This window comes from Larimichthys crocea, chromosome VI, assembly GCF_000972845.2.
Source record: "Larimichthys crocea isolate SSNF chromosome VI, L_crocea_2.0, whole genome shotgun sequence".
In the NCBI taxonomy this organism is placed as follows: domain Eukaryota; kingdom Metazoa; phylum Chordata; class Actinopteri; family Sciaenidae; genus Larimichthys; species Larimichthys crocea.
Genome location: NC_040016.1, coordinates 18,031,587 through 18,045,138, shown reverse-complemented (window position 1 = coordinate 18,045,138; position 13,552 = coordinate 18,031,587). Strand labels below are relative to the sequence as shown.

Sequence of the window (13,552 nt, the reverse complement as noted above, 5' to 3'; positions counted from 1 at the left end):
CAGGCGCACTTGATGGAGCACTGACACTGACGATGTCTTCATCCCTGAGAGGAGACCTGTACGATGTCGGTTTGGAGGTTTGTTAAAACCCGATCCAGAGCTTTTTTAATCTGGGCTCTGTTAAATTTAAATTGAGGCAAAGTATATAAACGACCCACACATTTATTTTCCACCAACATCTTTAAAAATACACTGCTGGTGCAGTTTTTGGCATATGATATTTAAGTCTTTTCTGCATTCTAGGAAGGGCAAAAATACACATAATGACTATTTTGCTTGATGCAGAATGGTACTGCCTCTCATTAAAAAATAAAAAACACACAGTATGACGGTTTTTGGACACACTACCTGCAAATAATGTGCCACTGATGGTGCATATAATCAACAGAGGAGGTCCAGAGATGTAATGATTCAATTTAATAGAGGCCCACCTTCCAGTATAATCAGGAATCATATAAAACATGTATTAGATATTGTAACAGTATATAATTAAAACGTAAAAATAATAATCAAAATGTTTTATTTTAAAAGGCAGTTATTGCAGTATAGTGTATATGCACGTACACATGTGATGTATTCGTGCATCTCTCCGGGAAGACTATAGAATAAAGGAGAGCTACATTTGTGATCTACCTGTAAGATGAGAAAACTGATCAAGTGTTATATTGTGGATGAACGTGACAATAAAACTAGTCCTCTGACTCCTCGTCGTAGTAGCGGTTCCTCTTGATTATATCCTCTGCACTCAGCTCCTCTGCATCACTTCCTTCTTTGTCCTCCTCCCAGAAGCCCACATCCTGGGAGGTGCGGTTCTGTTTCGGCTGTGAAGGTGGAGAGGGCGACGATGTGATATCCGGGGAGATGCTTCTATGAGAGCCCTCGTCTACCGTCATCTTGTCTGCTGCTGCTGCTGCTGCCGCTGCCTTTCCTCTCTGTGCTTGTCCGTCTCTTTCTTCTTGCCGCTCAGGCTCCACGTCCTCCTCTGAGATGGTCTCACTCAGTGTTTGGGGCACCGTCTGCTCTTTCTCTTCCTGCCGTTTCACCTGCAGAGGCTCTGGCTTCTTTTCCTTGGGTGGTTCTTCAGATGGGTTTTTCTCCTCGAATGATGCTCTCCATTCCAGCAAGGATTTGAGAGGGCGACGAGGTTCCCTGGGTGCCAGACTGGGTGTGGGGTTGGGTTTAGCTGCGACTGTAAAAGGCCTACAGCGCTCCTTTAGAGAAGAGCTCCTCCTCAGGCCCTTCAGCTCAGCCCGATCTGAGGTCTGGAAGGTCGATGTCACCTCGTCCTCTGGGGGCCACTTGGCTCTCCATGGTCGGCTTGAAGGAGCTCCCTCCGTGACTGGACTGAGTGGTGATGTCCCAGAGTGGCCCTCAGCAGGAGGAGGCCAGGCCACCCTCAGCCTGCGTGTCTCAGCTGGCTTCTCTGTAGATTGGACTTGTGTCTGCACACGAGTCTCCAGTAAGGCAGTCAGGTCTGTAACCTTAACCTGTGGGGATGTTTCCTCAGTTGGGGTTGGTTGTTTGTCTGAGATACTCTCCGCTGGACGCCTCACCACCTCTGGTACTTGTTCTTTTGGCTTCACCTCTACCTCACCTTCCTCTTCATCAGCACGGGGCTCCCAAAGCTCCTTGTGAGGCCGATGGCCAAATCCCTCATCATAGTTGCCTTTTGCTTTAAACAGCTGGCTGAAATGGGGCTTGCAGTAGACGCTGCCATGCAGAGAGGCATAGTTCCCAAGACTAGAAATAGAGATTAGCAGAGATCGACTTTTGTAAAGTTTGTAGTTCAGGACATTTAAAAGTATATTTACTACTTAAAACGCATAAAAGAAAATATGCGACAGTGCACGACTAACCTGAGCTTCATGTTGCAGTGAACACAGCGGAAGCAACTTTTATGGTAGACATGTTGCAGAGCCACGAGTCTCTCCAGTGGGTACACGGTCTTTAGACACACAACGCACGTCTCCCTCACCGGTGGGCAGAACTTCTAAAAACACACAACAACAGCATAAATCCATAATTAGCGAGGGCTGAAATTGGATTTCTTTGATGATTCATGTGTGTGTCCCGCTTGTTGTGATGACTCACTCACCCTAGATGCTTTCGGTTGCTCACTGTTTTCTCCTGAAACGGATAAAAACCACACAAAACACTGAGTTGTACCTCAGAAACCAAACTGCATCTCATCGTGGGTGCCCGAGTTATTCAGGTGTATGTATATTGTAGTTAATGTTCTATTTCACATTTTATTTTGAAGGCAATACTGTGTCAATGACGTGTGCGTGTCCTTGGAAAACCCCACGCAAGACTCACCATTGCACTCAGGTGCAGGAATGTGTTTCTGATTTACTGGTGCAGATGTTTTTGGAGCAGACACCTCTGGGGTCAGACCCTGGAGGAAAAACAAAGTGAAAGGAAGGAAAGGAAACGCTGGCTGTTACATAATGAACTATTATGTGTTTTCTCTATTTCTGTTGTAAGTAGGAAGGAATAAATTCAAGAAAAAAGGAAGACAGCCAACAATGTCTATAGAGTAACAGGAGTGGTTAGAGACAAACACTCATAAATCACCAAAACACAATGCTGCATTCATTAGTATTATGACTATGTGTTAACTACTTTTAGCTTTTAGGGTTCAGCGTTCTTAAAAACTGGTGTATGAGAACCAGCTTATCTCAGGCTGTGGCTCACAGGCAGAGCGGGTCGTCGATCCCCTGGCTCCCCAGTCTGCATGTCGAAGTGTCCTTGGGCAAGATACTGAACCCCAAGTTGCTCCCGAAGGCTGTGCCATCGGTGTATGAATGTGTATGAATGCTTAAATCCTTAAACTGATGAGCAGTTGGCACCTTGCACGGTAGCCAATGCCATCAGTGTATGAATGTGTGTGAATGGGGTTAATGAGATATGTAGTGTAAAGCGCTTTGAGTGGTCGGAAGACTAGAAAGGCGCTATATAAGTACAGTCCATTTACCATTTACCATTTAATAGTAACTAATCTGAGAACTACTGTAATGATTGTTGGTGGGTTATAAAATATAGAACATATCCATTTATCTATGCAACAATTATGATTATTGGGTTTCTTAATTCCCATAAACATGGGGTTATTTCAAAACAATAATAAAATGACAACAATCAAATTATTTAGAAAATATTTTGTACTATTTATATATTTTCTTTAATATAAAAGGCAATTAATTACAATAATTTAAAAACTGCATAACGGCATTATGTATGACTATAGGCCTTTAACAACCTTTTATAAACACATTAAAAACTTACATTTTAAACTGTAACCTCAATGTTTTTGTAGTTTTGAAGATTTCACAATATTTTAAAGAGATTCAATTATTGCAGTTATACTATCTGAACATACTTTTCTTATTGTGTGTAAACTCACAGAGCGAGCGGCGCCTTGTTTAGTAACAGCAGCCTGGTATTTGGCCATCTTCTCCTTCATGGATGTCGACTCCAAAACTCTGTCAGTCACAGACGGAGCTGCAGCAGAAGAGATAACAACACAGTTGAAAAGTATTATTCCTGAACCGGCTGTCAACAACACTGTCCATCCACATATTGTGCATTAATACATGGCGCGGTTTGAAATGTGCATGTTAAAGATAAGATATGTAGTAAGGGTGTGTTTTGTCATTACCGCAGTGCTGGTCCATGTCCTCTGATGAAGTACTGCGCAGTGTTGTCCTGCCACCCTGTAGGAGTAAAATGATTGGAGAAATCAGAGGTCCAGTTCACAAAACTGGTGCTATAAACTCGTATGCGTATCAAACATGTTCCCTGATATAAGTTCAGGGCATTTATCAGACGTTACTGTTGTTTGGTCTAGAGACAGTGCCGCTGAGGAAAAGACAGGAGGCAGAGCTGGAGGTAGCAGAGATGAAGATGCTGAGGTTCTTCTTTGGGAGTGACCAAGATGGATAGGATCAGGAATGAGTCCATCAGAGGGACAGCACATGTTAGAGGTTTTGGAGATAAAGTCAGAGAGGCCAGACTGAGATGGTTCGGACATGTCCAGAGGAGAGATAGTGAATATATTGGTAGAAGGATGCTGAGTTTTGAACTGCCAGACAGGAGGAGGCCTAGAGGAAGACCAAAGAGGAGGTTTATGGATGCAGTGAAAGAGGACATGAAGGTAGTTGGTGTGAGAGAAGAGGATGCAGAAGACAGGGTTAGATGGAGGCAGCTGATTCGCTGTGGTGACCCCTGAAGGGAAAAGCCGAAAGGAGAAGAAGACGACTTTTCTTTATCTGAAACATTAAAAATTCCACAGATGTTTTATCCAGGATCATCACAATGCTGTCATAGGAGAATGTTAGATGTAATAAAGTTAACCTACATAGAAAATGTAGTTTTACTTGTATGACATTTGTGTGTGATTCAAAACTATAGGCCACTGTAGGACGAGAGAGAGTCTGAAATCATTTCTGTCTTGTTGCCAGCATGACATGGACATCACAAGCAATCAAGACTGGTGTAAAAATCTGAATATGAAGGGGTTGAAGCTGAAACTCCAGATTTCTTAATTAACTTGAAATGCTTTCTTTGTTTCGGGTATTGTCCAGACTTATTTTTGGCAGGTGTATGGTTCTGACCTTGAAATAAAGTCTTCAAGGGAGATTATAGCTAAATCCCAGCACTATATTCTACCTTTATTGAGCACATGAAGATCTCGGACACAAAACATTGAGCCATCATCACGCCTTTGACCTGTACTCCGAAGAACCATACAAGAACAAGAATATTTCACTGCACAAAAGAATGAGCTTTGTGCGTGTGTGTGTGTGTGTGTGTGTGTGTGCCCACGTGTCACCAACACTAATGAGCAAACCAGACAATTTCTCTCAGCAGTTTTCCTGAATACACACGAATGGAAAAGAGCTTTGGCCAATTAAAATACCCCATTTTCTTCAGAGTCCTGCCGTGCCACCATCTTCCTTACCCATGTGGCTGTTGCAATGCTCCTAGTCTAGCCTGTAAATGTTCACGAGTAACTTTCACACTTCTTCTTTCCTAGCGGTGATGTCATGGTGTTAGTATGCCACGACTTCCAACATCGACGCGAAGTGCGAGTTAAGTAAAATGACACACGGGTGCAGAATGTGACATGAAAAACTGGGTAACCTAAAACTTTAAAATCCAGAACACAGGGTGGTTAAGGGAAAGCGAAATAAAGACAGTTGCTCCTCGGAGGTGATTCTCTGAAGAATGAAACAGCCCTAGGTCAGGAATGTTCCTGCATTCCTCTGCTATGGAAGGTGAAGAGCAGAGAGCTTGTTGTTTCGGGAGAGAGAGAGAGAGGGGGGCAAAGAAAAGGACACAAAACGGGTTGAGGAGAAAATCCAGGTGGAACAAGACTACTTCAGAAAATAAAGGGAACTAAGAATGAGTATTTTTGCAGAGAGACACCAATGTTTTACTGTCATATTACTGAAAGAAGAAGTTATCATTGTGATCAGTAATAGTAATTTCTTATCTCTTTTATACGCATGAACTAATGACACAGTCTCAGATTCATTATAGAAATAATACTAGTAATTACTGCGCTCTGTTTAGTTTAGTATCAGTTATTTCTGACCAATGATTAGTTAGCAGACAAACCTTGCATGGCTCAGCAACGGGCTCAAGAGGTTACGACTTCCTGCCGATTAATTGTGGTCATGAAAGCAGCAACAAAGAGCTGGCCACATGTGAGAAACATTCTGCCCTTTGACTACCGTCGGTACAGTGAATCCCAATCGTCAACACTGTGGTTGCAGTTAATGCACGAGAAACGTGGCCGATAGTTGCACAGCTGTCGCAGCTGTCAGTAAAGAAGAGAGACTCATTTGTGAAGCACTCAGAAATAATCTCACTTAATGTCTCTTTGTAATTATTGTGCTCGCTGAAGTGAAGTGCATCACACTGTGTCTGGTGTATTGTGTACGTGTTCCTCCTACACTATAACTACCTTTCCCATGGCGTCCTCTCCCCTCTCAAACTTCATCTTCAGGTTGTTCAGTGGCACTCGGGGTTTTTCGTACGAGGCACAGGGACTGGTTGGAGCTTGCTCTTCAAGCTTTTCAGGTCTTTCGTTGTGTGTCAGCTCATCCCTGTCCATCCCTGTCTGCTCTTCACCTTGGGATGCCTTTCGAGCTGCTGAGGGCTTCTGGACGCGACTGGATGCGAGTTGACCCTCCTGAGCGGTCGGCGCGTCGGGACTCTTTAATGGAGGACAGTGCTCAGCGATAGAAGCAGGCCGGGAGAGACCAGGAGGCCTGCTGCGAGTGCTGGACTGGCTCGGAGGTCGTACAGACGAAGGCTTCGCCTGATCGAGGTTCCCTGCCTGCTCCCAGCGCTTCTTCAGAGCGCTCAGGTTTGCTGACCGCTGGGTGGGTGCACTCTCGAAAGACTGTGGGGAAGACAGAGCAGAGATTAAAAAGTGAAAATGCCAATTAAAAGCAACAGCATAAAGCCTGTTCTTCTCCTGCTGGTGTCTCTTTGTGTACTGGCTGACTTATAAAAGTATTTCCATTTGGCAACAAGGCATATACAGCATGCAGCTTAAACCCTAATTCAGTGCGATGGGATAAAGGAAATGCCAGGATCTGAACTTGGCTTCACTGACAGATGAGGTGAACAGCTGTACAAAGTTGGTCTAGGAAATAGATGTTTTGCTGCTGCTGCTGCTGCTGCTGCTGCTGCCGAAGGATTGGCTCAAGATGGAGATGTCAGGGTTGAGCATGCAGATAGATTTTTTACAGCTACATTCCTTTCCACAAGACAACTTCACCTTTACCCAAAGAAAGAAAAAAAAAGCCCCACTCTGTTCACCACTCACTCAGCCATTCATGTCAACAAAACATGTTGAGCGGCAAACAGCACGACAGAAACAACAGGAGGCACTCTACTGCCGTGTGACCTCCGGGGAACTTCCTTAATTATAAAAGAGGAATGACACGTTGAAGAAAGAGGACGTGGACCTGTGAATAAATCACCCTCACATAAAGTTAACCGATCAACTAATAAATCTTAAATAAATGATCTCAAACAATGAGAACTTTTATAGCCAAGCCTCCCAGTCCAGGTCAGGTCAATAGTAAACATTTTAACACTATTATATTATGAAATCTACAACAAAAACTACAAACGCTTCAAATCAGTTGTAGTTCAGTTGTACATTTCATTACATTTAGGGATGATTAGAGATGACAAACAGACAAAAACACACAATTAGTCCACAAAAGACTTTTACTATCGTATTAGTGCATCAAATGAATCTGGTGCATCTACAAATAAGTTATTTGAACATGCACACATAAAGACAGACAGAAAAAAAACAAAGAAAGGAAATAGGAACATACAGGACTCAACAAAAAAGGGACAACCTCCCCCCCCAACGTGAACAGACATACAATTACTGTCTTTGTGAGGCAAGTCCAGAGTGAACGGGAAGAACTGGACAGTGACAAGATTGTTCCTCTTTTTCTTTTTTTTAAGCCAAAAGAAAAAACAAAAAAAAAACCTCTGAATGTGCCGGAGATGCCAAACGAGTTGTAAGCACAACGAAACAGCAAGGAAAGTGAGAGTCCTTTGGTTGGTCCTTCTCTACAGGTCAATGTGCTGAGAGACAGCGAGAGGCAGAGCTCTCCCAGATGTTAGAAGCTAGACAAAATCTGCTCGTAAGAGCTAGTCCAACCCCTTTAACACCAGAAACGTGAATGAGAGAGAGAGAGAGAGAGACTCAGAAAACCCAGGAAACCAAAGCAGGAAATGATACATTCGGGGGGAAAGTTAACTCTTTGTTCGCTGCGGTGACGTTTTTCCACACAGATTCTTTCTGAAGACAATAAATGCTAAAAATGTGTCTACTTATTTTCACAGACTGAACTAATGTTTTACATAATGGCAAGAAATTTAATATATGACACAGGACGGAAGTAAAACTAAAACTCTAAACTAAACTCTAATGACAGCGTCAGAGGAGACACATCACACAATATGTAGCAAACTAGATATTGAAATGGAGCAAAGGGCCACAGGTTGGAATTTAACCCATGAGGGGCACGCGTCTCTTTGTTTAATACAATTTAAAATACTGGACGGGTTGGAGATACAATTGGCTTGATTGATAGATGTGATTGATTAAGGCAGACATATCAGCCTAAATAGGATGATGCACATGTGTGATGCCATGTTACTTACTGAGCTGGACAAACCGGATCCCGGAAAGACAGTCAGCTGGTAACAAAGCCATCCTGTGGTTTTTTAATCAGTAGTTTAATACGTAGTTATTCATGACCTATTGTTTGTTTTGGACTTGAGCAGAGTTATTAGTTCCACTGCGCATGAAGTCAAACGATTTGTGACACCAGACAAAGTGTGTTTGCAGATTGTGAATGAGGAACATGCACCATTAAAAACATGATCTCTCCAAATGTGATGATATCTCACAGTAATTCTGCAGTGGTAACTGGCCCTAACAATTCACCACATATAATAAAAACTCTCTCTCGTCCACATGAGATTCTTAACACACTTTATTTTCCATTTATGAATGAACCTGGCTATATTTTGCTCAGCAAGTTATTCTAAAAACAATCACGTCATTCATCTATGTAATGTAACTGATGGACAAGTCATTTCATTGTCCCCCAAACCCCCATCACACACACACACACACACACACACACACACACACACACACACACACACACATAGACAGATGGTCTTTTTTGCTGCTCATTCAAACTTGCCTCAAGTGTGTTGACCTTTAGATATTCTAACTAGACTTCTGCATGCCTGTAATAGTGGAATCTGCTCATATCCTCACATATTATTGGTTCCTGAAAAGTATACAAACTATGATTCAAAAGCACAGGATACGTTCTTGTGTTTAAACACTGCATAACGAGGAAAGCTGCTTCCACACAGATTGCATTCATACTAAGTTTCCACAGGCGTGCAAAGACAAAGCCTTCTTGTTGTTGCCATTATCAGGCGGATCATTAAACAAATACGATATAAGCTTTTTATAGCAGCCGGCTGACACACCCACACACACAGGTAAACAGGGCGACATTACCTTGTATTTCTTCATAGTATTAGCTGATAAGTTGCTCATTTAATCTCAGTCCTGCTTTGTCTATCTGTCACACTGACAAAGCAGCGGGACGCAGAGCACTGCGAGGGGGATTACACTGTAGTAGGATTATGAGTTTGATAGCCTGCCCGTTGTAACAAGTGGCCAATGAGAGGTCAGCTAAGACAAGACATTTGGCCCGGACAATGTGTTGGCATGGTGAGCGTGTGTTTGTGTGTGTACGCGGCTCATCTCAGCATGCAATAATTAGTTTAGCACCACCAGCAGCTGCTGAGCAAATGAGGCAAGACATGCAACGCACACACGCTTCATTTCATCATGCAGGAGAGGCGTATGAAAGCGCTGTAAACAAGATGCATCACGGAAGATTGTAAAGACTGCATATAACAACTTAAGATGTATAATACTATTTCAAAAAATCTAAGAAATGTCTCTAAACTGAAATAAAATGTCTCCAGTGTTCTGTGCTGAGATACTTACTCCTTTTTTCTTGTCTGCATTTGACTCCTCAGCAGCTTTCTGGTACCTGAGGAGAGACAGAAACAACACTGACCTCTGGTGACACAAAACAAAATCAGACTTTTTGAAGAATCTTTTTCCCAACTACTGCACACTGTGTAGTTGCAAGCTTGTTTAGTTAGATGTGTTATTATTTTAATACAAAATAATAATCGATTACATTTGTTTTTGCTTGTTTTCTGACTGCAAAAACGAAGAGTTAGAAGAAACACAGCTCATACATTTTGTATTTGCAACATAATATGTGTGATGGAACAGGTAATTATGAACAAGTGCACACAATAGCATTATCTAGAAATGTATTTAACGTCTTGTATTAACAATAGGTCTACAGGTGTAAGTTAATGGCAAACATTATTGAACGTCAGGTGTCACTCACTTGGAGAAGCGTTCAGCTATGGCATTGTTCTTCCCTCGGCCACTCAGTGACAGCTCCTTTGCGGTGACACGTAAGGACTGTGTCGCCCAGGACCTTCGATTGAATGGACCACTTTCCATCTCTGGTAGCTTAAATACCTAAAATCCACACACAGCCACTATTAGCCACTATGTTCACTACTATACCTGCTGTAACTCTTCTCTTTTTAATAATTATGAGTGAAAACTAAACTACAATCACAGCATTAACCATCACCTTATGCACCAGATTTAAAATTCTTGCTTTGTATCGTTTCCTTGCTTCGTCTGCATTTGTTCACCATCTACCTGTTGCGTGCTTTAATTGTTTAAAACAGTGCAGCATGGCAGCGTCCAGTTTATATAGACAAAACAAACCTGTTTTAAATATCTTGTACAGATTTCAGGTCCAGGTTTGTACATGTAGTGAAGCTCTCTGCTGTGTGAGAGAGATGAGATCACTGATTTACAAGATGCTTTCCATCAGTTTACTGCTTTTCACCCCCCCCCCCACACTACTTGACATACATACCGAAGAATCCATGCACATATATGTGTTCACTCAGCTATGCAAACAAACAATCCAACATGTTCAAACTTGCACTTCATCCTGCCCGGCTTGATTGCAAGTGCTCACACACTGCGTGCACGTTGCCGGTAAGAAGCAATAACTCGCCAAGGCAACGATCACAGAGAAAAGTAAGTGTCCAAATACGCTGCCTGTTTTTCTTAAACTCCGCCTAAACAAAGCCACACTTAAAAAAAAGTGCTATAGACAAACGACAAACCTCTGATACACCACCTGAGTCTAGAGACATATCTTAATGTCAGGCCATGGATTCCTCTTTTAGTGCGCAGACAGTATTTGTTTAAATCACTACTTTGCACAGGTGATAGACTCAATCATAATAATTTGTCTCACTGTCTGGGCTTTTATAACACAGGTGCAGCTATTACATCACCACTCAGAGGCAAAGCGATACTGGCACAAGGACTTTGAACTGAACTGAATTTCATCATAGCCCTGATTTGAAACACTCACACTGCCGACTGTATTAACTAAAGACTTACCCATAAAGACAATATATATATTACATATGAACAGAGTGTTTATGTTTCTAGGTGCGCAGAGGCAAAGATTAACAAAGTGTCAGATGCAACACAAAGACAGGCCACTGCTCCAATACTTTAATTTCAGCACGTTTCTGAATAACTTGGGGCTATTTGTACATGTGTCTTTTTATTTACTGTTCCGTTCTGTTTATCTTTTGTATGCGTTTCTGTGTCCTTTTGCAAGCTATCAGGGGCCTGGCTGCATGGAAATTCAGGGACACACCCTGGTCAGATCGCTAGTAACAGGTGGACTAAGTTTGGAGTCGTCAATCCACCTCTTTTGCATATCCTTAAACCGCTGAGGGAACAGTGGGGAAGGGAGTAAAACAGGAAAAGCATATGAATTCGAGGGGGGGTAAAACAAGGTTGAGGGTTGAGAATTTAGTTTTTGTCACTATGAGTGAACAAAGAGAATAGCTGAGCTGAACAGAGCTGCCGTCTGTACAACGTAATCAATATGTAGCAGGAAACATTACTGATTTACATAAAGAACAGGGTGGGGTCATGGATGTTTTCCCTGTAAGTTTCAGTATTGTACAAGAAGTTCTTAATGCCAGTTTAACTCTGTAAGTCAGACCACCCTCACTGATTATGATATACTGCACACAAGCTTCCTACATACCACATGTGCAGCCAGTCAACACGTTTGCATTTACCTACATATAACTGGTTTTAATTGCCTTGATTGATCTTTTGACAGGTCAGACATAAAACTTAATTAACAGCTTCTTGTATGTAACGAGGAACTGCAATCTTTTATAAACTGCCTTTGCTTTCAGTTTTGACAGCGCCACACCTCATGGCATAGCTTTTTAGTCTCCGAATTCAAGCTTTGGTTGAGAGGACAACCACAGAATCATTATTAAACAGAAGTAACAAAAGAATATGAACAAAAACCTTTTGCAGAGGTGGCCCTGCGTCCACAGGTACACTACAAAAAGGAGCCGCGAAAGCATTGCAGGCTATCGGAGATGAAATCTGCATTTAGTCTCATCTCCATCTCTTGTTATCAGTGACAGGTGGATACTGACCTTTAACCTGTGCCATTTCCTCCTTAACAACGACACAAAACAGACAGATACAGTATGACTCATGAGTAAGGAGGAGTCTGCGTTGCTTAACACATGAATGAGCTAAGACCTAATTATGATTTTTAAAAACAAACAAAAGCAGAAAACATGTTTTTGTATTGAAATCACTGGGTTTGACATGGGAGAACCAGTCCTGAGTGGATACAATACACACAGACATGACTTATGTTGAAGATTGGCAGCTTTGCTCTGCTCAGACACAAAACATGTTATTTGACTTTTTTAAATGTCAGGTGTGTGAAACTGTGAGGTGTAACGACTATTGATTCCTGTTAAAAAAAAAAAAAAAGCCTTTCATAAATCATTCTAAGTTGGAAGTTACCCAGGAGTATAAAGTGACAGAGTAACTCAACACAAAGTCAGCAGCTGGACTGGTTTGGTATCGATCATGTCTGGAGACAGTGCGTCCTTTCACAAAACACGTGTCTTCTTATGTAAATCAACGCCTAAATCTAAACACTCACACAATCAGTCGATTTTTTCAAATACATACATTAATATATATTAAAAACAGCCCTGTCTGGAGTTGTTTCCATATATTTTTACGCTCTTGTTGTGAGTTTTGTCTTACCTGTCCGAACTTCCGTTGAGTCAGTCTTTTTTGTGAAACCTTGAGACACCTGACACTTTCTGCTGCCGCTGCGTCACCGCCCGCCCGGTGTGTGTGTGTCTGTGTCTGTGTCTGTGTGTGTGTGTGTGTGAACCCAGGAGTGAACACAAAGGTGTCGTGGGAGTGGAAGAGCCAGGTCATGTGACTTTATACACCAATAACCTTGGGTGTTGCATTACCCATACCTGGTGCATTTATGTGTATGTGTGTGAGCGCCTGCGTACCACCCACCACAAATTCCTGAGACAAGCGATACTCCCTTATTTTTCAAGGGGAAGAGTAAGCACTGGGAAAAAAAAGACGAAAGAAAAGCAAGTAGACAATAAGTGAACAGTTCGTGTGACAGAGCAGCGTGATTCTCCAGGGAATGACAGAGTTTGGTTGAGCATTGCTTTAACTAAAAGATTATTTTAAGTGCTTTATTAAATTAAAAAGCACTCCCTGTACAGATTGTAAAGCCCTCTGAGGCAAATGTATTTTGTGACTTTGAGCTATACAAATAAAATTGATTTGATTTGATTTTGATTTGATTTGATTTAAATTGTATCATAATAGCAACACTAGTCTATTAATTATAATCATATACCACAAATTACTGATAATACAATTATTAATATTTAAAGGTCCAGTAGTGGCATCTAGTGGCGTAGTTGCAGATTGCAACCCTCTCGCATCACAATCCAGCCGTGTGGGATAAAACTGTCCACGAACGTTTGGTTTGTC

At 42.0% G+C, this 13,552-nt stretch overlaps 1 protein-coding gene across 2 annotated transcripts; it reads right to left on the bottom strand.

The window, feature by feature from the left end:
* Positions 1 to 402: 402 nt before the first annotated feature.
* LOC104929053 (LIM domain and actin-binding protein 1) lies at positions 403 to 12,926 on the bottom strand. Of its 2 annotated transcripts, XM_027279590.1 has the most exons (11): positions 12,791 to 12,926; positions 10,394 to 10,454; positions 9,999 to 10,135; positions 9,581 to 9,626; positions 5,969 to 6,409; positions 3,659 to 3,713; positions 3,404 to 3,501; positions 2,317 to 2,395; positions 2,096 to 2,127; positions 1,857 to 1,990; positions 403 to 1,740 (listed from the first exon to the last, which is right to left on the bottom strand). In XM_027279590.1, exons 2-11 carry the CDS (start codon positions 10,436 to 10,438, stop codon positions 690 to 692), a joined length of 2,118 nt encoding a protein of 705 aa, XP_027135391.1. In that variant the 5' UTR covers positions 10,439 to 10,454; positions 12,791 to 12,926; the 3' UTR covers positions 403 to 689. The 2 variants fall into 2 exon arrangements, with proteins under 2 accessions (XP_027135391.1, XP_019132281.2); XM_019276736.2 differs by lacking the exon at positions 10,394 to 10,454.
* Positions 12,927 to 13,552: the final 626 nt, after the last annotated feature.